The 23,961-nt window shown below is 32.5% G+C and overlaps 1 protein-coding gene across 1 annotated transcript in view; it reads right to left on the bottom strand.

Moving 5' to 3' along the window:
* NCAM2 (neural cell adhesion molecule 2) overlaps positions 1–23,961 on the bottom strand; it is a 254,884-nt gene that overhangs the window by 156,003 nt on the left and 74,920 nt on the right. Inside the window, 2 exon segments of the mRNA XM_063079012.1 lie at positions 19,818–19,963; positions 23,181–23,341. Of these exon segments, the coding sequence (XP_062935082.1) occupies positions 19,818–19,963; positions 23,181–23,341 (307 nt within the window).

The following is a 23,961-nucleotide window of genomic DNA, read 5'->3' as shown; positions in this document are numbered from 1 at the left end:
AGTTAATCCTGGCCAAGGAGAAAGGAGAAAGAATGAGAAGGAAATGGAAACTCTGCAGGTCTGGAATTGAGAGAAAAAGTGATATGTTCAAAGAGTTGAAAGAAGTTCGCTGGAGTTGCCACATTTAATATGAAAAGGAGAGGGGTAAGAGATGAATGAGCTGGAGAAATAAACAAGACTATATGATAAAGAGCCTCAAAAGTCAAGGGAAGACCAATAAGAGCATGAAATATGCTCAACATCATGAGCCATCAGGAAAATGCAAATCAAAACCACAATACCACCTTGCAGCCACTGGAGTGGCTATAATCAAAAAGCAGATAAAAACCAGTGTTGGTGAGGAAGTGGAGAATTTGGAACTCTCCTGCACTGCAGGTAGGAACACAAAATGGCACAGGTGCTTTAGATAATAAATCTGACAGTTCCTCAAAATGTTAAACACAGAATAACCATATGACTCAGCAATTACACTCCCAAAAGAAATGGAGATATACTCATATGTCCTCACAAATACTTATACATGAGTGCTTATAATAGCTTATTAATAAAGCCAAAAAGTAAAAAACATCACAAATGCCCATCCACTGATGCATGAATAAAAAATATGTAGTATGCAGTGGATTGAGTGTCCCCCAAAACGAATTGCAGCTTAATCCTCACTGCAGTTGTTGAGGGTGGGATATCCTGTTATGATCATTGAAAAGTGGGACCTTGAAGAGGTGATTAGATGATGAGGACCATGCCATAGTGAATACACTAATCCATATGATGGTTTAACAATGGTCATGGGCATGGTTCTGAGGGCTTTAAAAGGAGAGCATGTGAGAGTCTCTCTCTCTGCTTCTGCCATCTCACAATATGATAGCCTGCGTCGCTGAGGCCACCACCAAGGAAGACCCTCACCAGATGTGCTCCCTGGACTTAGAACTTCCAGCCTCTGAAGCTGCAATAAATTTTGTTTTCTTATAAATTACCCAGTTCCAGGTTCTTTGCTATAAGCATCAGAAATGAACGAATACATGGTATATCCATACAAGGAAATATCAGTTGATAGTAAAAAAGAAAAAAAAATGAAATACTTACACATGCCTTAACATTAGGCTAGGTGTAAAAAGCTACTAACAAATGCCATATGTTAGGTGATTCTATTGATTTGAAATTTTCAGAATAGGCAGATCTATAGACATAAAGGCTATTTCAGTGGTTGACTAGGGTTGGCAGGGGAGTGTGAGGTAGTGGCAAGGAGACTGGGTAGTGATGGCCAAGAGGGAAATGAAAATGTTCCACAGTTGATTGCGTTGATGGTTGCACAACTATAGGAATACACTAAAAGGCTTTTAATTGTACAGTTTAATGGGTGAATTGTATGCTAAGGGAAATACATACATATAACACTCTTAAAAAATAAAAGCCAAGGGAAAGAGTTTGGATGTCGTATATACAATCAGAAAGGAACCTAAAAGGTTTTAGGCAGAGGAGCAAGGTGGATGCATTTGTAATCTGTAAAGGTCACTCATGCTGCAGGGTGAAAAATAAATTAGAGAAGGTGTTTTGTTTTGAATGTTCGTGTCCCTCCAAAAGTTCACATATTGAAATACTAAGCCCCAAGGTGATGGTATTAGGAGGTGGAGGCCTTTAGGAGGAGCTTGGATCATAAGAGCAACACCCTCATGATTGGAATTAGTGCTTTAATAAAAGGCACAATAAAAGGCACCACAGAGACCTAGCCAGCCTCAACCACCAAGTGAAGACACAGCAAGAAGACACCCATCATCTATGAGAGGGGTCCCTCACCAGGCACTGAATCTGTCCTGCCAGTGCCTCGATCTTGGACTTTGCAGCCTCTGTCATTGAGAAAAGTAAATTTCTATTGTTTGTAAGCCTCCTACTTTATAGTATTTTGTTATAGCAGCTTAACAGAATTAAATGGCTGATATCATCACCTACAAAAGTGACAAACTTGATGGAACTTATGTTGAGAAATAAAGTTTGTATTTTTATTTTCATCTTTTAATTCCATTTTCTCATGAGCTTTTTGAATTCCTCTTGTATATTGGATCTCTTTTTTAAGACATTAAGTTATTTGAAAACAATTTTGTTCTTTAGAGACTTGTCTTTAAGCTTTGCTAGGTGAGTCAGGAGTGGCCTTTACTTTAGAGTTAATTTGGCCACACTACTGAAGTGACACCCTTCAGTATTCCAGTTGTTCTTTCTATGGCTTTCAGATAGTTTCTTTACATACATGCATTGATCAATATTCAGCAGAAGGCTGCAGGGAAAATCACTGAAGATCCTCGGAGCTCTCTCTCTGTGAAACTCTGTCTTCTCCACAAGGATCTCGCCTCTCTGGTACCCCACTGTGTGAATTTTAGTTCCCTTGGTCACCCACACTGAGAACAACATCTCCTCAACAAGGGAAATAACTTAGCTCTTCATCCCTGTACTGCCACCTGGAAGCTCTCTCTACACAGTAGGGCTGAGCAATGACAGGGCTCACATCATTTGTTTCTCTTCTCTGATGAATCAATGTGCTGCCCATGATATTGTAAATTTAGTTTTGTTGTTGATGTCATTGTTTAAGGTCAGAATGTGTAAGTCAGGTCCCTCTTAATCCATTATGCCTGGAAAAAGAAGTTCTAAAAACAGTTTAAATTGCCACTATTTCCACAGTTAACATCAGAAAATGCAATGAATCTACTATCTAGTTACCACATTTTGTTACACATATGAGAATTCTTATGGTATACAACACATCATTATTAACAGCATCACTTTTATTGAAATGATGCCATAAAATTGAAAGTATCTAGTAATACACATGTACTTTTTTTCCTTAAAAAATCACATTGTGCCAAATACACGTTTAAATATCTACATCACTGGATGTATAAGAAATTTTATATAACTGATATTATAATTGCTTTCATATGTTTTCATAGTATTACAGCAAATACATGCTCCCTTTTGAGTACGGAGCTATGCTGAATATTTCATATACTTTATTTTAATGCTTCATAACTACACACTGAGTGAGAAGTTTAAGAAGGTGAGAGACATATCCATCTAGCTGTGCTTTCAACTCTCCTCAGGCTGTCTTGCTGTGTGACTCACATATAACTGGCTAACATAATGATTGTTAATGAAAGCAGTTCACATTTATCAGAAATATTTTACATAGGATATGAATGTAAACACCAAAAACTACCCACCAAACACCAACACATAAAAAGCTCCAATTTCATCAAATCATTTTTCTTATACAGATATAGAAACAACCTTCCTCTAAGAGGAGGGTGGCTAAAAATTAAAACTGTGTATAACAAATAAATGAACTCCATTGAGCTGCTTTTGTTTGGTTTTGCTCTTGCTTTTCGTTTGTTTGTTTTGGTGTAAATTAAGTACCTGCCGATATAAAACAGTCAAGTTAAAACAAGAACAACAACAAAACTCAAACACAAGGACCATATGATCATCTCTATAGATGCTGAAAAAGCATTTGATAAAGTTCAGCACTCATTCTTGACAAAGACCCTCTATAAGTTAGGTATAGAGGGAAAGTATCTCAACATAATTAAAGCCATATATGCCAAACCCACTGCCAATATCATCCTGAATGGGGAAAAGCTGAAAGCTTTTCCTTTAAGAACAGGAGCTAGACAAGGATGCCCACTCTCACCACTCCTATTTAACATAGTGTTGGAAGTACTAGCCAGAGCAATCAGAGAAGAGAAGGAAATAAAGGGCATCCAGATTGGAAAAGATGAAGTCAAACTGTCCCTGTTTGCAGATGACATGATCCTATATATCGAACAGCCTAAAACCTCTACAAAGAAACTGCTGGAATTGATAAATGATTTCAGCACAGTAGCAGGATACAAAATCAACACACAAAAATCAGTAGCATTTCTTTTCTCCAATAGTCAACATGCAGAACGAGAAATCAAGAAAGCCTGCCCATTTACAATAGCCACCAAAAAAATAAAATACTTAGGAATTGAGTTAACCAAGGAGGTGAAAAATCTCTATAATGAGAACTACAAACCACTGCTGAGAGAAATTAGAGAGGATACAAGAAGATGAAAAGATATTCCATGCTCTTGGATTGGAAGAATCAACATAGTGAAAATGTCCATACTACACAAAGTGATAAACAAATTCAATGCAATCCCCATCAAAATTCCAAAGACATTTTTCTCAGAAATGGAAAAAACTATCCAGTCATTTATATGGAACAATAAAAGACCACGCATAGCCAAAGCAATGCTGAGCAAAAAAAATAAAGCTGGAGGCATAACACTACCTGACTTTAAGCTATTCTACAAAGCTATAATAACCAAAACAGTATGGTACTGGCATAAAAACAGACACACTGACCAATGGAATAGAATAGAGAATCCAGAAATCAACCCACACACTTACTGCCATCTGATTTTTGACAAAGGCACCAAGCCTATTCACTGGGGAAGGGACTGCCTCTTCAGCAAATGGTGCTGGGATAACTGGATATCCATATGCAGGAGAATGAAACTAGATCCATACCTCTCACCATATACTAAAATCAACTCAAAATGGATTAAGGATTTAAATATACACCCTGAAACAATAAAACTTCTTAAAGAAAACATAGGAGAAACACTTCAGGAAATAGGACTGGGCACAGACTTCATGAATACGACCCCAAAAGCACGGGCAACCAAAGGAAAAATAAACAAATGGGATTATATCAAACTAAAAAGCTTCTGCACAGCAAAAGAAACAATTAACAGAGTTAAAAGACAACCAACAGAGTGGGAGAAAATATTTGCAAAATATACATCTGACAAAGGATTAATATCCAGAATATATAAGGAACTCAAACAACTTTACAAGAAGAAAACAAGCAACCCAATTAAAAAATGGGCAAAAGAGCTAAGTAGGGATTTCTCTAAGGAAGATATCCAAATGGCCAACAGACATATGAAAAAATGCTCAACATCACTCAGCATCCAGGAAATGCAAATCAAAACCACACTGAGATACCACCTAACCCCAGTTAGGATGGCTAAAATCCAAAAGACTCTGAACGATAAATGCTGGCGAGGTTGCGGAGAAAAAGGAACTCTCATACATTGTTGGTGGGACTGCAAAATGGTGCAGCCTCTATGGAAAATGGTATGGAGGTTCCTCAAACAATTGCAGATAGATCTACCATACGACCCAGCTATCCCACTGTTGGGAATATACCCAGAGCAATGGAAATCATCAAGTCGAAGGTATACCTGTTCCCCAATGTTCATCGCAGCACTCTTTACAATAGCCAAGAGTTGGAACCAGCCCAAATGCCCATCATCAGATGAGTGGATACGGAAAATGTGGTACATCTACACAATGGAATACTACTCAGCTATAAAAACGAATGAAATACTGCCATTTGCAACAACATGGATGGACCTTGAGAGAATTATATTAAGTGAAACAAGTCAGGCACAGAAAGAGAAATACCACATGTTCTCACTTATTGGTGGGAGCTAAAAATTAATATATAAATTCACACACACACACACACACACACACACACACACACAAAACCGGGGGGGGGAGAAGATATAACAACCACAATTACTTGAAGTTGATACGACAAGCAAACAGAAAGGACATTGTTGGGGGGAGGGGGGAGGGAGAAGGGAGGGAGGTTTTGGTGATGGGGAGCAATAATCAGCCACAACGTATGTCGACAAAATAAAATTAAAAAAATAAATAAATAAAAAACAAGCACTGCATATACAAACCAAACTTTTTACAATTGTTAGAAGTCTTCAATTAGAAGAAACTCTTCAGAGAGGATCTAATAGACGTTATTAAGATAAAAAATAATGCATAGGAGAAACAGTGCTGAGAATGTTGATGAAATATTGTTTTTTTTTTTTAACCCAAATCCCATAAGTTTATTAAAACTTTTCCCCAATACTGGATTAATGAAGCAAAGCTACAACCCTAAACCACAGAAAGGAGGAAGATGCAGTGTGGACTTTCTCAAAAACATGAAGAGTATATAAAGCATCCTATATTTGTATATCATACACCTTTCTCTGAAAGAATCAGAAAATTATGGGCCTGACAAGTCTGTGATTAATCTTTTCAGAGATGTATATCAATCACAAGATATTAAAACAACAACAACAACAAAACTATGTACATTATCATTTAAAGAAATGTCTAATGATAGGGGCAATAGAGACCCATGAAGCAGAGTTGGTCTGGGAAATTATATGTATCTTTGCTATATGATGTAAAAATGATGAAAAATAGCCTTCACTGTGTTTCTAACTGGGATATACAGGTATGAGAAGTGTTCTAGTAGTTATACTACAGGGAAGATTGTTGTAAATTTTGTGAAGGCACTAAAAAAGTATGCTATCTACTGGTAAAAACATGCAATGTGCTATTTCATGGTGCTGATCAAAACAGCCAGCTAGCCTTGTTTCCTGTAATTTAGAAAGAGGTGGATAAAGTCATAATAAACCTCCAACATCTCTTCTATAGTACACACGACAAAAGCATGTAGTTCTATTGTTTATTAATCTCCTGCTTCTACAAACTACTGTGTAAGATCTTCTTAAGTACCAACTTTTCTATAATCTGGTCTCAAAGGAGATTTTAATTTATAGATTTTAATTATTAATAAATTATTTATTCACTAATTCGTTCAGCAATCAAAGCATTATATCCACTCACTAAAATTTTTATCAATAGAAATACTACTATAAAACTTTAATATAAGATTATGTTTCAGTTTAAATTTTTGGTCCCAGCATTACCAAAGCTCGTATCACTCTGCTAGGTACAGTGCACTTCAGAACTGATAGCAAATATCTATACAGCAAAGCAACTATAGTGTTTCATATATAGTTTAAATGCTAAATTGGCTTTTTGTTTTGTATGTTAAATAACAACAGGATGCACTTTATCCTTAGTTTACCTAAAAAAAAAAAAAAAACAATTTACCTAAACATACTCATAGTTAAAATCTGTTAAAAATCAATAGTCTATCATACATATTTCAACTTGGCAGTAAAAGGACTCTCTCTCAGCAAATCCAAAAATAATTAGAAATTGCAGTAAGAATATCGAAATTTTGAGATAGTTTTTACTGCACTTATAACCTGAAATGTGTAGTCAGTGTTCTACATGGAAAAAGTACACATGCCATTGAATAGCTTGCAATGCCCAAAGATTGATGGAGAAAATGTGAAATTACATTTGGTTAAAATTTATTGATCTTAATAGTAGTATGGGAGGAAAAATAGGAGGTAACGAGATTGGAAGAGTGGTCTATCATGTAGAGCCATGTAGGTAATAGCATAAAGATCCAAACAATTTGAGAATATTGAAGCCTTCTGAACAGAACACTGATATTATCTGGTTTGTTTCAAATGGATCAATCTAACTATTTTAATGAGAATAACAGATAAAGTAGATGCATTGAGACCTCTTAGGGAGTTGTTGCAATAATGTAGACAATGAATAATGATGACCCAAACTAAGGCAATAACGGTTGGTTGTTGAAAAATTACTAAATTATTAATACATTGAAAAAAGGCCTAACAGGATTGGCTAAAAAAAAATAGAATGTGTGTAAAAAAATAAAAAAAGAGCCAAAGATGATTGCAAGAATTTTAACCTGAAAGGAAGGAGTCATCATTTAATGAGATTAAAATAATTGAGGGAGAAGAAAATGTGGGGAAAATGTATAGTATTAAAGTGGATATTTTAACTTTGAGATGTTTATTTAATATCTGCGTGAAGCTGTCTGGTAAGCCATTAGATATAAAAGACTGATTTTAATGGAAAGGTCCACAGTTGAAATTTGGAGACTACAGAATTAATTCAGTTGATAATTAAAACCATAAGACTAGGTGATCACCAAGGAAATGAGCATAGTTATACAAATACAAGAACGGACTCCAGACTAGGGTCCTCAATTATTTAAAGGTCATTGAGAAGACAAGGGGTGATCAAAAGAAATTGAGAGGAATTAGCAGTGTGGTAAGACAAAACCTGGGAGAATGCACTGGAAGCCAAATTACATGCTTCAAACAGAAGATATTATTTAACTGGATCAGTGCTTCTGCTAGACACAAAAAAATAAGGACTAATAACTTACCATTAAGTTTAAGGAAGTAAAGGTTATTGGTAACCTTGCCAGAGAGTTTCAGTGGAATGATGAGATCAGAGCCTGAGGTTATGTGGATACTAAATCCTATTCTCTCTAACAAATTCTCTGTACTCCAATGTTTACTGCAGCACTATTTACAATAGCTAAGAGTTGGAACCAGCCCAAATGTCCGTCATCAGATGAGTAGATAAGGAAACTGTGGCATATCTGCACAATGGAATTCTACTCTGCTCTAAAAAAGAATAAAATGCCACCATTCACAACAACATGGATGGACTTAGATCAGGCACACAAAGAGAAATACCATATGTTCTCACTTATTTGTGGTAGTTAAGAATAAATAAATAAATAAATAAATAAATAAACAAACACACAAATGTAGTGGGGATGGGTAAGAAGACACAACGATCACAACAATTCCTTGAACTTATTAAGACAAGTGAACAGATATGATGTGGGGGGAGAGGAGAGAGGGAGGGGGAAAGAGGAACGGGTAAAGGGTCACAAAAATCAACTACAATGTATATTGAGAAGTTAAAGTAAAAATGTTTAAAAAAAGATAATTGTAGGAAGAAAATTTAAGAGAGGAATTTTAGACAACATTTTCAAGGAAGTTTGCTGCAAATACAAGAGAGATATCAGATGGTATTTGGTATCTATCATCTGCCTATCCATCTATCATCTATCTACCTACCTGTATAAATGCACACACATAAATATACACATCTGTATGAAGAATATGTGTGTGTGTATATCGAGAGAAATAGGAATAATTTTGAATGTTGATGGGAATGACCAATGAGATAGCAAGCATAAAAAGTGTTGGAGATAGAGAGATGCATCACTGCACTGATGTACATAATACATGTTAGACAGAATAGGATTTAGTATCCATATAACCTTAGATATTTCGTTCATGGTAACATATGAGGGTTCTTCAAAATGTTAATGGAAAATAGAATTAAAAAATAATACAAATTCTATGTATGAGTGCAGATGTATTAGTCAGAGTTTTTAGAGGTTTTCTTTCTTTCTTTTTTTTTTAGCTGTTTTAAGTTAATTAGTAAAAAAAGAAACAAGTCATCAGATGTTCTTTTTAGGGATAGAGTAAGTTTTTAAATTTGAGGATAGAGAAAAATGTACAAAGTATAAAAGTAGTTGGAAACAACGGAAAAAAGAAATGGGCCAGGAAAAAGGAGAATGAGTGGTAGATAGGACAAAGAGCTCATATTAGGTGTGGGTAATGATTTTAAAGGCAGATAAGTCTGAATGAATGAATTTTTCTCCTAGTTCAGCTGAGCTACTGCATGTGTGGAATGGGCATGCAAATAAATTAAACCATGACTGGTGTTTTGACAGAAATATTTCATGAAGCAAAAATAAATAGATAGATAAATAAATAAATTGAGGAGTATATGTGATGCAATGATTATAATAATAGACAATGAAATTTAAAATAAGGATTAAAATAAGTGAGCAAGGTGAGTGGTAGGGACCAGGCTAAGGATGGTAGAATACATGAATATTAGGAATTACATTGTTTCTACCTATTTGATAGACTACCAAATATGTTTTTGTAGAAATACATGTATTATTAAATATGTATCTAAAAATCACTTGGCATCCAAGAATGAAAAGTCTTAGAAAGTAAGACCAGAGATTTGTGGATCACAAAACAGAAGCAACAATGCTAACCCAAGAGATAGACCATGCCAATGTAACATTGTAGCCAAAACAATTCTCATCTAAGACTCACCTCCCCCAATAAACACAACAAGCTATTAAACACATGGTTGACTTTAGAACTGAAGATCTTCATTTAATATATGTTATTTAAATTTATTACCTGTTAATCCATAAGTCAAGAGCAAGCAAGGCCTTACAATTACAGAGTTAAGGCAATTTTCATTATAATGGATTGAATTTTATTCACTAATTACTGTGTAACATTATCTTATGCAATTGTTTTTTATGTTGCATGTTTAACAATGGAATTCATCAAATATATTATTTTGCTGCAAGTTTTTATTAGAATGTTTGCTCAAACATTTGCATAGATACACTATAACCACTTGGGAAGAATTTATTCAAATTTATTCTTTCTCTCTATACATTTTTTAAATTGCTGTACATGCATTCATTCAAATTTATTTCATCTTGTTGGCTGAATTTAGTTAACATTATTTACCAAAATACCACATACCTAATTCAAATTACATACACCAGAAAATGTGTTATTTTTGTTAAGTCTATTCATATTCACTGATACCTCCATATGTCTTTATAGCTTATAATTTTACATTTTCTTCAGGGGTAGTAGATTACTTCATAAGAATAAGTAAATACCAGCTGAATTCTGTATGTAGGCTAGAGTATTTACAAGAAAAGATAATATGTCTTCTGTGACCAAACCATATCACTTCAGTATATAAATAGCATTTTCCCCAAAAACAATAGTTGTAAAACTGTGAACTACTATTATTTAATCTTACAAAACTGATAAAAGTATATTTCAAATGAAAACTGTTATGACAGATTTCAAACTGATAGTTTATTAATAAATGTTTTTAAGAAATAACAATGGCATTTTTATTTTTGGTAATATTAGATTTTTCTCAAAAATAGTTTGTAAAAGGACATGTTTAACATATGACCAGACTACTTGGAGAATTTTTATTCAAGCTGTGGGCTAGAAAAGATTTCAGAAAGTTGTAAATGATTGAAAACCCACCTCTCAGCAAGCTCAAAAGCATCAAGGAAGATTTCCAACAAGCCTAATTATATTCTACCACCTGCATCAGATGGGGAATAGAAGTATCCATTTTGCCTATTGCTCAGCAGGCACCTATATTATTGCTCTCAGAGACTAGTACGAAAAAATGCATTAGGCAGATCTTAAAAATGTCATTCAAATAAAAAAATCCTTCGGAAAAGCCCATTATCTCTGTAAAGGAAGAAAAAAATAATTATGGGCATTAAAATCCACAGGTGCCAGGAGCTGGTGGTGTGTTCTTTAGCATTTTTCTTTATAATCGGAAAGTACCCCCCCCTTTTTTGTCCAATCTAAAGACATAGCCAAAGTAATCTTAGCTTTTCTTTCTAATTGAGTTATATGAAAAACTAAATAGAAGAAGGAAATTGGAAAAATGTTGCCTCACTACACAAAATTATTAGAGAATCATGAACTAAAAAATTAGTAAGTATCTAAATTTAATAAGAGTTCGGCACAGGAATAAAAACTGTGTCTTAAAACTGATGATATTTACTGAACCAATTGAGAGATTTATAAGATAGGGAAATGTTAGAGACTGACGTGGACTTGTTTTATCGGCGATGGACCTCCACCTCAAAAAAATATGGCAATTTACCTGATTTCAAAGAACATATAAGTCAGTGTTACAGTTACCACATAATAGAAACTAATTAAGCTGTATTTTACGTACTAATATGATTAGGTAGCCATAGGTTATACAAATCAATTCTCATTATATAACGTATTTTACGTATAGCTGAGTTTGATGTCAAGATCAAAACTTTAAAAAATATTTCAGGAGTGTGTGTGTGTGTGTGTGTGTGTAATGGAAGAAATGTTATTGCAAAGGTAGAGGATATTTGTACAGGGCATACGCACAAGAACCATCTCTGGGCATTTTCAAAATATAGCTCTTCAATTCCTGCCAAAGATTTAGTGCATCAGAGGATTTAGGAGGGAGGTTCAGTCAGATCCCAGGGAGTGAGGCTTAGTCAGGTATGCGTATACAGCTCCTTATATGATTCTAATGCACAGACTTGGTTAAATACCACCACCCTAAATATTGCTTCAAAGATTTAATTCCTTAGTAAAGCAGAGTATCAGGGAAACAAAGATTATTTGAGATCCTCTAATGCAACATCATATCAAATGAAAAGATTTTCTTTTAGACAATGATCTTTCCAATTTTTCTGAAGAAATTCAAGGGAGTGAACATATTCTCATTTGGAATCGAATAGATTCAATTATCTGTAATCTCTGTTGGAAAGTCTAGGCATTTTTGTAATGTCAACACTTTTATTTTGCTACCACCCACAGTAAGTAAGCACTGTGTCTAGTTCAACTGTATATATGACTTTTTAAAATATTTCAACAAACATGTCATTATTGTTTCTTCAATTATTTGCTAAAACATTGTATTAATTTTATTTATGTATTTGTTTTTTACATTAGACTTCTCTCCTTGGTCTCCATTCTGGGTTTTTTGCTTTGTTTTGTTTTGGTTTTCTATCAGCCTTAGCATCAAGCACTAGGATTGCCCATAATTGCATCCCAGAATGCAACTTCAGGGTTCAGTAAAAAGATACAAATAAAATCCCTCATAAAAGTAATAAAAATACAGCTTTAAAATTTTTTCCCAGAAGTATAACTACTTAGTAAAGTATATTAAAAAAATACTTATGTACTGCCCTTCATTCCTAAAAACAATGCTATAAATATGCCATCATTTTTATATATATTTTAGTTTTCTTATTTCATAAGAGCTTTTTTAAAAAGTGCAGATATTTGAAACTCTATCATCGCTCTATTTTTAAATCAATAATTGTGGATTTGTTGGTATCATTTTGCTGATTTCTATTTAAGGAGGAAAAGGAAGTTAAAAATATTAAATCGTTCTCTATAATATAAAGGTGCTGCCAGTTGATGATACCATTTTATTTTTAAGCTTTGTGTTTTTTTTAAATCAGAGTTTTAGCAATTTTCATCAGCCTGGAACAAATCAAGAGAAGATATTCTGGTGAGAGTAGACAAGGCCTGTCTGGGAAGGAGTTGACCTGGGCTTGTGATAGTGCAAAACAACATGCCAAAGCTGTATCTGTGGCCTAGTGAAAGTCCACCTCCATACTCAGAGTTGACATTTTGAATATGAAAACTGCATATTTGAAAATTGTATATTCATGAAGAAATGATTGCTAATTAAACCTGTGCCTTGATTACATTGCCCCCCTAAATTGTATGCACCATGAAGTAGGACACTTTTATTCTTCACCTTAGCACTCCTTGTGCCTAAAACAGTACGTGAAACATAATAGCCCTCAATAATATGCACATATGTTGACTGTTGTTGAGTAAATTGGTTAAAGTGTTCAAGGAAAAGTTAGTTACATAAATTCCTATTACTTTAAGATTAACTGCTCACATTTTATAAAATTTATCTTTAAGAAGTCATTTTTAGTTAAGAACGAACAAAAAGGCTAATGTAATCTTCACATTTTGTATATAAAAAAAATGTAAGAATTTTTAGTGGAGAGTTTCATGTGATGTGAAAATTCACCCCAATAAAAGTGGTTTCAATAATTAACTTTGAAAATATAATTTTTTTTAAAAGTCCAGAGTTGGAATCCCCTTCCATAAATAGCAATATTTAATTGCAATAAAATATTTATATATACATAATAAAGAATGATCTCCTTGAGCATAAATGAGTAATATAATAATGAATGCAACATTGTTGTAACAAATACTTCTATTATGAGATGTTTAAATAGCTATACATTTTAAAGCATCATATTGTGTTCAGGTAGTTGTATCTAAGGAACTGCCTATCTTTATTATTGATAGAAATTCCTTTCAAATTGGTATTTTAGTCTGCAATAGCATTTTAAGTTTGTATCCTACAGACCATAGTGCCTAAATTCATGGAGAAAAATACTTGCCATTTCTACACTATAAAAATAAATAGGAACATTTTCGTAAATTGTGACTTCTATATGGAAATGCAAAACTAAGGGTTAAAAGTTAATACTCCTACCTTGAATTAAAATTTTTAAAAAATCACCTGAAATCTCAATTTGAATACATTTGAAGGGACAGAAAATAAAATGGATTCACAGTACTAAAGTTAATATTGAATCAATAAGGTTATCTTCCTTAACACAGAAAGACACACTTATCAAAAAAATGTAAGAAACAGAAAATCCCATTATTTTGTCACAAAATTTTGAGGTAATTAAACTCAGACCAAGACCAGTATTTCATATTTCATTTTAGCATAAAAAGGAAGTAATTGCTTTTGAAGAGATGATCACTCTGCTTTATTTATTCAGGTTATTAGCATCATATTGAAAGGACAATTTGGTGTTAAGGACTGAAATTAAATGAGTTTCTGTTACAATGATTTGTGAATGAATTCTGTACCCATTATTGAAGTGAAGCATTATTATTTACTGGAAGGAAGTGTTTATCCACAAGAAGTAAGAGGATGGAGAATGGGTTGTGTACTAATTGAAACATTTTTAAATATATTGCAGTCAAAATTTCATAGCTAAATTTTGTATCACATTAATTCAAAATATGTCTGACAAAAAAACATCTGTTTCTGAAAGTATAGTCTGTGTACCACTTGGGTGCACATGCTGAGTTCAGGTATTACTTTGAAAAATAATTTTTATTGTATATTTTTGTGTCTATTTTAATATGTATTCAAAAATGTAACTGGTGAATACATCATACTTTTGATCTCACTGATAATTTTGGTTAGGATAGGAATAAATAAACAATGCAATTTAAAGCATATATCAATCCAGGCAGCACATGAATATGGTAAAAAGATGGAGCTGGTGGTCAAGTGACTGAAGGCTGAGAAATCTTGCTTTGAGACAGTTATAACTTATTGCTTTACATTTCAAATACTTCTTATTCAGTGTAGAGTGGGATTAATTTCTAGTGGAGGTAGGTCTGTAATTTACAAGGTAGGACAGGTATAACAGGAATAAAGTAATTATAGATTCTGTATCTTAAGAGAGGATAAGTGACTTAAAGAAGATGTCATCCACTAGACAATATAACAAGCACTTTGTAATGTTTTATTATATAAAACATTCTGTTCACATATATGGAATTGCTTACCGTTATGTTTGACGTTTTATAAGAATTCTAGAGGCAAGAACTATTTCCTTAGTAGAAATTTTTACTTCTATTTTATACTAAAATTTACAAGTAACATAATGTTTCTATGTAAATGCTTGAAGGAAATCTGTTTTATCATATGGATATGAAATCATATTTAGAAACATTTATGAGTAACAAAACATTCTAAGGTAACCTTGTTTTGAGGAGCATGACATGTTCTCTTTTTTTTCTACCTTAATGCCATGTACAAGTACTTCTTAGAATATGGAAGAGTCTATTCCAAATTAATATCTACTGCTATATAATATGGAATGTGTAAAAAGGCCCAAAGGGAGGCAAAAAAAAAAAAAAAATGGCTAAGTTCCTAGACAGGAAATATTTGGAGGAGTGAGAAAAGACAGATGTGAGAGAAAAGGAGGAAGATGATGTCAGAAATCTATGATATTTCTGATTCTGATTTTGTGTCTCATAGGAAGAGAGACCAGACTCTACCACTTAAGAGTGCCTTAAGAATATATCTTTGACTAAACAAGGAAGCTAGAGCCCTCACGTACACTTTCCTTCATGGATAGAAACTGAATTCAAACGCAGGTGGTTAAGATGACACCCAACATTATCAATTCCCAAGAGGAATGTGATATACAGTCACAAGATCTACAATTTACTGTGGTAAGACAACTTCATATCTGAATCATTGAATTAATGTTACTAAAGATTATTTTAGAGTAAACTTTTTTGTATATATGTTAAGAGAACACAATCTACAAACTTTTTGATGTACCCTATTATGATGACTGGGGAAAAAAGACCATGTCTTTATTGAGGAAAGCATTACTCAGAGAGTACATATGATCATGAAAGTTTTCATCTGATCCCTTTTGTGGCAGCAGTCATCGACACGGAGTTGATGTGACCATTTTTTCATTTATAAGAATTCTAAGTGCAATATAACAATAGGGATAATACTGAATAAGGCTGAATATCTACAAGGACAATAGAAAATAGCACTGTTAAGTTGTTCAATTTGTCTGGGATATTGTTATGTGGGATCACATTTTATCCTTAGAACTATTTTCCAAGTAGGTCTTATATTATTACCCTGATTTACATATGCTGAATTAAAATCAGACATGAGAAATAGCATGGTCGATGACAACCCAAAAGTGAAAAAGTCAAGATTAAACTTTGATTTGTGTGATGCTTTCCATGATTTAAAATTATAATTCATCAATATCTGTGATGTGACATATACTAACATTTATTGTTCAATAAGAATAATAGGAGATGATCTAAAGAAATTTTGGCTCAAAAATAGATTATAGATGTTAATAGTAAGTAAAAACTTTTAGTGAGTGTTTATTATGTGCCAGAGACTATGTCAAATCACTTTAGACACACAATCTCACACATTCTCAGATCAAGGCTTTGAAAGAAGCATGATTTTATTTAATAAAGACTTCTAATGTAAAAAATTAGATTGCTTAGTATATTCAAGATAAAGTAGGACTTTAACCCATGACAATTTCATATTCTGTGGCAATAGATTTGGTTCCATTTAAGTTTTATTGTATAAATTTAAACATTACAATTAAGTATATAGCATTACTTAAAGAAGAAAAAAAAGAAGCTGGGGTTTCTAATTTCCCTACACACATGCATCTTAAAAAGACTCCAAAATAATATACTAAAATTAAGCTGTCAATTAGATTAATTTTGGGATAACTCTAGTACACCAATAATATTTTAATGAAAAGATCATCAATCATACTGTAGTTATCACTAAAATAAATTTCCTAGAAATCTTAAGTAAAGTGATAATTAAAAGTTAGTTTCAACTAACTCAATAAAACAGAGAGCAAAATATTATCCTGAAATAACACTGGATATTGGGAAATATTTTTAAGGAAAGTGGATATGCTTATATATATATATATATATTTTAATTTTATCTGAAGAGCTTTAAAAATTATATGTATGATGGGTCTTCAAAAAGTTCATGAAAAGATTCATATTATCTCTTAATTTCATTTTTCCACAAACTTTTTGAAGTACTAATTTAAATGTATATATGATGCTTTGAATTATAGATAAAATAGAGATTAGTTTTACAGAGCTCTATTTTTAAGCATTATTTATATTTTTGTTGTTGTTTCTTAAGGATATTATAACATTAGCAAGAATTTTATGGCATATTATCATGCATATTACCATAGTTCAGTATCTTTCACGTAGCAAGGGAGGATTATTAGCATTAGGAACTAGTAGAATGTGGGAAATTGCATGTAGAATAAAATTTTTCCCACTAGCATTTGCCTGAAATTAGGGGGAGTCTAATATTTCTTTCACTGTGAATACAGACTGGTCTTATAATTCGTTTGAAATTACATCACTAACTGAAGCTGGCCTGAATTGTAGCATAAAATTGTGCCCAATAATAAATTAACAATTAGCAGCACGTGGTAGTCAGTATGTTACCCCCATTAAAACTTTAACCCATATCCTGGAAAATGAACTCTGAAAATATTAATTTACAATCTTAAGTGAATAATTTATTTTATAAAGAGAATAGTGCTAGCATTCTGGATTGTTACTTAAAGCATGAGCTTTCAAACTTTTTTTGGTAGGGCCCATTATAAGAAGTAATTTTTACATATGTATATTTTAACAAAAATTATGAAATAACTTGAGTTTACTGACAATCATATTTTTAAGCAGAATAAAATAGGAAATATCAGATTATAAACATTTTTAAAAACAAAATAAAATGTTTTATAACTTCTGAATTGTATTTGATTGAATGGAAAAATCACCTATATTCATATGAGAAGCCAGCTATACACTTTAAAAGGTGTCCTAAAAGACATGAATGGACATGCACTGTGAAGAATGAGGGACCACAGCTCAAATCCTGGTACTGACTCTTATTCCCTCATGGGGATATTTTGGAGGTAAATTGTTGCAGATGCATTTTCAAAAGATGGCCTTAATACCTCCCACGCCATGTACTCATCAACAGCATGACTGTGAATCCTTCTCCATTAAGAGAGGGAGTATAATTCCTCTCACATCGGATGTGGCTGGCCTTAAAATTTGTTTGGAACTACTATAATGTGACAGTGGTGACAATGTGACTTCCAAAACTAGTTCAGAAAAGACTATTTAGCGTCTGTCTTGCCTGAATTTCTTGAAATGTTCTCTCTGGTGGAAGCCTACTGACATATGAGAGTTACTTAATAAGGCTTTATTGATAAAATAACTGAGTATAATGTACGTCTCATTCTCAGGATATACTTAAGGATACACCTATTCAATGAAGAGTAACAGCTATCTTTGAGAAGAGAACTTTTGGGAATTTTACAGTAGGCAAAAAAATAATTAGAAAGCATAATATTAGGAATATGAAGGAACAGTTAATAAGGACTAAGGGCATGAAAATAATTACTCTAGAGTAATCTAATCTAAAGAAATGTGCTAAATTGAAATACAACAACAATCCCCTATAGTTTTATATATATGATTTTATTTTTAAAAATTGTATGAAAATTTAACTCTTTTTAGATTTTGCAAATGTGTCAATGTAATATCTATGATTTTCAGTTAAGAAAATATTAAAGGCAACTCTGTATCATTTTTCTGAGTTGCCAGAAGACTATAATTGTTATTTATATTTTATAAATTTGATTTTCAATTCAAACATATAAAACAAGTATAGAAAAATAGTACAGCTATTTCCAAAAATGATATACTCTCTTAAACTGCCCTAATGAAGAGGAAATGAAAGAAAAAAGGATGATATATATAGAAAAACATTCTTTTAAAAGATAAATAGTAAATGAACAATAGAAATGTTTTTTGTCAATTTATGGGGTTAGCATGTTGTTAAATATAACATGATGAATTTGAGAGATAGAACATATATTATGAAAAAACCAATTTCAATTTTTTCTATCAATGTGGTAAATCAAAGGTACTTTGAGGTGTATGTATACTTTAGAAATCAGGCTTTTTGTAGAAATCGATTTAAATAGTTTAAAGGAGGTTGCTTTTTAACACTGAGTAGAGACAAGCAGTCTAAAAGCCTAACTTAATTCTTTACTATGTGAAAATACCAATTCCATCATGCCATTACTTCAGTACTTTTTCTCTCCTCTTTCACTTTTGTCTGTATCTATGGCTTTATATGGACAGTTATGAAAAATAGGAATAATGAAAATCCATGGAGAGTAGAAAAACATGGTAATCTTTAATTGATTTCTAAGTAACTTGAATGCATTATGGTGAAAGGTCACCACAGTTCTGTTTGTGTTTGTACTTCTCTTTACATTACATTCTAAATTATAAGAAAGAAAAAAAAAAAAACACTCTTCTACTGCACAGAGACAGTTCTGGAGAGTAAAAAGTCGAATGATAGCCAGACTTTTTAAAATTTGAATTACTTTCATTTACATAGCAGGGGTGGAGGTTTAAAATGCAGTAACACGTTTTATAGATTTAATATATACCAAAATCCCACATAAGCAACCCAAAGAGTATTACAAATGACCTAAGATTTGGGGACAGTAAAAAACATCTTTAAATATCACACATCGACTTTTTCTTCTCCCAAGTTACCTTAGGCTGACTTTATGGTAGAGTCACCTTTTTAAAAATTAACCTATTTACTTGATTTCTTCAAGCTACTTGGTAAATTGGACACTAATGTGAGATGTAACAATATGTGCTCAAAACACTGGACATTACAATGGTGTTGGAAACTAATAGATTTTGAGCCGTTGTTACCTTATCGCCTTCAGAAAACGTGATGCCATCCACAGCTCTTTTCCAAGTGATTTCTGGAATAGGCTCCCCTTCTGCATCACATATGAGTGTGACTTGACCATTCTCATACGTAGTTTCATTTTTAAGCTGTATTATATGAGGCTGTACTGTAAAGAATATATACATTACTCAATCGGTATTGGAGGAAAATATTACTATTCAGACTTAAAAGCCATGGTGAACACTTAAGCCCACTTTAATATAGTATGAGATCATTAACTTTGTAGCGGTTACAGTGGCATATGCTATACTTAATAGTATACTTAATATACTCAATTACAAAGTATAGGAAAAAAAACTTTGTAAAATAACACTCATCATTTATCCTTATAAAAATAATTTGGGGTGGTTTAAAAATCAAATACAAATTATAATTTCTTTTAAAATTTTGCAAGTTTCGGGTCGACCCCATGGCTCACTCGGAAGAGTGTGGCACTGGGAGTGCAACAGCGCTCCCTGCCGCGGGTTCGGATCCTATATAGGGATGGCCGGTGCGCTCACTGGCTGATCGCGGTGCGGACGACACCAAGCCAAGGGTTGCGATCCCCTTACCAGTCACACACACACACACACACACACACACACACACACACACACACACACACACACAAAAATTTGCAAGTTTTAAAGCCACCTTATTACTTTTCCCTCTCTTAAAGCCACAAAATTAAAATTTCTTTTTTTAAAGCTACGTGCATATATGTATATGTGTTCCTGTATACATATACATATCTATATACATGTAGTCTATTTATTTAATGATTTTCTCTTAAACATTAATAATCATTTCACCAAAGACAGTGATGATGTATCCTGTATATGTAATAAATATAATTATATATAATTTTGAAAATATTTATAATGTAGATATATGTATGTTATTTACACATATTATTGCAGTTGATTTATTTTTACCTCAGTCCAACTTAACAATAAATTAGATATTGTAACTAATTCTTTCTTTATATCTTCTATAGAAAGAAAATCATTGTCTAATTTGAATTATCTTAATATTAGACAATATGATCTTTCATAAATTTAGATACCACAGAGTTTTATTTTTTGAACTCTGTATTATCTGCTTTTCTTAAATTTTTGTTTGTTTGGACATAAAATGGATAAAATTAGCATTTGTTATTTTAATACAAATAATAGATGTTTTTAGTCTTTCAATACAACTATACAATTAAACAGGAAATATAAGTAAGTTGCTCTTTATCTTGGAAAATAACATTCCTGATATCAGGAGTATGGTATACAGAATTTTTAACAATTCACTCTTTATTTCATTGCCTTTAATGGATTCAGTATTATTTTCAGTATATTTACTCGTGCACCATTTCGTGTCGAAAGCAACACAAATTTGTTCAGTGTTACTATACAAAAGTGATTACAACAGCGATGTAAGGTAATATTTTACGCTTTATTTTCTGTTTGAAAGGGTGAAATTTTCTTTTCAGAAATCAGAAATTTTCTTTTATTTATCTCTTTGTTCTCATTTATTGCTACTCTGATAAAAAGGAAGAAACTAAACAGTAGTTCAGATGAGCCCATTGAGGAGGATTGAGAATATCTGTCTTTTGAAATAATTTCATACACTATCATTTATAATTAAATTATTTATTTTTATACTGAGTCGTATTTATTTAGTGTTGTGGGTTTTAAATAGAACACTATTTTAAAGTGGGGAAGGCTGTTGGAACAAGTTTGGGGCTTTTTATATTTTGTAATATTTTCAAGTGTGTTTACTTAAAATTTCTTCCCTCTACGTGAACAATCTTCTCTAGAATCTTAGCTTTGTCTACTTCTCATTATTAAAGATTTTTTTGTAAACATCACCTAAACATTATCCTTCTGAGTAAAATAATATTCTTCTTTATCCAGTGCTGCCTGATTTATCCAGTTTTACTTTCTTCTTAGGCCATCTTATTCAAGTTTTTTAGTTTAAATCCATTTTGGTATGGCTATTCATCATCTGTCTCACTCCACTAGAATATAAGCTTTATGAAAATTTCTTTAGTTTTTTATTAATACATATTTATTGGGTATAGAGTTGACTGTCAGTATTTGTGTACAATATGTGATGATCAAATCAATATTATTAGCATGTTCATCATTACTAATCATAGTTACCTTTTGTGTCCCTTACCCAATTACTCCCTGTCCTCCCTCCTCCCCGCCCCCTTTTCCACCTCTAGTAATTTTAAGTCTGTTTTGTCTTTCTGAAAGTTCAACATTTTATTGTGGTCTTTCTTTGTTTGTTTTTAGCTACCACTTATGAGTGAGAACGTGTGGAATTTCTCTTTCTCTGTCTGGCTTACTTCCCTTAATATAATTTTCTCCAAGCTCATCCATGTTGCTGTGAATGGCAGAATTTCATTTTTTTTCTATAGCTGAGTAGTATTGCATTGTGTATATTGACCACATTTTCCTTATCAGTCATCCACTAATGGACATTTAGGTTGGTTTCATATCTTGGCTATTGTAAACAGAACCCGTGTTGAACACGGGAGTGCAGGTATCCTTTCAACGTAATGATTTCCATTCAGCGACCACAGTACCAACCCATAGAGAGTATTTGTATGCAGGTATTGCCATCATTTATTGTGTGGTCAGTGTAAGGAGTACCTCTGCACCTGACAACTGCAATCACTGTCCATGCTTATTTTCACAGGTTTCTCCCTCCTGCCCTTTTCCTCTCTTTTTTGTAAAAACATCTTGATAATTTTTTAAAGATGGAAGGAATGAATGAACTAGTGTTAGTAGTGCATATAATTTTTTAGCATTAAATTTCTTAAAAAATCATATTACAAGTACCCACCAGCATAAGGTCTATCTAGTTCTCTAATTCTCTATGCTCTATAAGTTTCCCAAAGAAGACAATGTGGCCCTTGGTAAATATGGAAGATATTTCTATTATATTTCTTTCAATAAAATCAAAAAGGAATATTTAATTTTAGTTACACATCAATATTTCTAAATTATAGTCCTATTAATGGCTCTTTAGAAGTATTTTGAAAGTAAAACTAATCCCAACAAGTGTCATCTCAAGATTTATGAAGATCAACCCTTACGTAGATATAAAATATTACAAATCCCACTAAGAGTAATTTGAATAGATTTTCTTCCAGTTTCTGTGTAATTTCATGAATTCTTAAAATAATTCTATCTGGTAGCTGAAACTTAAAAATATATTACTTCAAAGACACTAAAACTGAGGTTTAATTGTGGAAAGTGGAAAAGTTTATATCATGGAAGAATAAGAATTTGACTCAGACCTTCCTCTAGACATCACAGTTGTAACTGCTGTGCTGTAATACTTACCAAAGACTTGGAGGAATGCCTGCTTCTCATCTTCTCCTGCCTTATTTGTGGCCCTGCAGACATAAGGGCCCCCATCACTATTGATTATGTTTCTGACAGTGAGTTCTGTATTGCTTCCTTTCAATATGTACTTTTCATTTTCTTCAATGAGCTTACCATTCCTAAAGGAAAAAGAGGTCGACCATAAATCTGACTTCATAACTCAGGAGATCATAATCAACTTTTTGTTCTATAGGCATCAATTTATTCATGGCTACTGTCAGACAAGGCTATATTCCAATCAAAAGAATATTTTTAATGGCTCAGGAACTTAATGCACAAATATTGAAATTATACCTGAAAATTGTTTTGACTTTAGAGAGAAAATTACATTTGAAGTATGTTGAAATCTTGACATTAATCACACACAAAAAAGCACACTATTCAATTCGTACTTTGATTATTAGAAAAAAATGTTTTCTTAGCTGATTTTAATTCCATATACACTTTAAACGTTGGTGAGTCAACACATATTTATGAAACATATTTATTTACTAGCTTCCTGGGACATATTTAAAATTATTTCTACGAAAGCTCCCTTTAAAGGAGTTTCAAAGCAAGTACAATACAAATGCATAATAAATGTATATTGCACCTAAGCACTGCCAATAAATACAATAAGATAATTATGTGAAAACACAACTAATTACAAAAATTACTCTGAATATGATGATTTTTTATTCATTAATGAAGAGAAGAAATAATTTCTTATGTTTTCTTTTAAACACAAAAAATTATCAAT

The sequence above is a fragment of the Cynocephalus volans genome, chromosome 1 (assembly GCF_027409185.1).
Source record: "Cynocephalus volans isolate mCynVol1 chromosome 1, mCynVol1.pri, whole genome shotgun sequence".
Classification (NCBI taxonomy): domain Eukaryota; kingdom Metazoa; phylum Chordata; class Mammalia; order Dermoptera; family Cynocephalidae; genus Cynocephalus; species Cynocephalus volans.
Note: the sequence above shows the minus strand (reverse complement) of the source record. Positions and strands in the feature narration are given on the sequence as shown.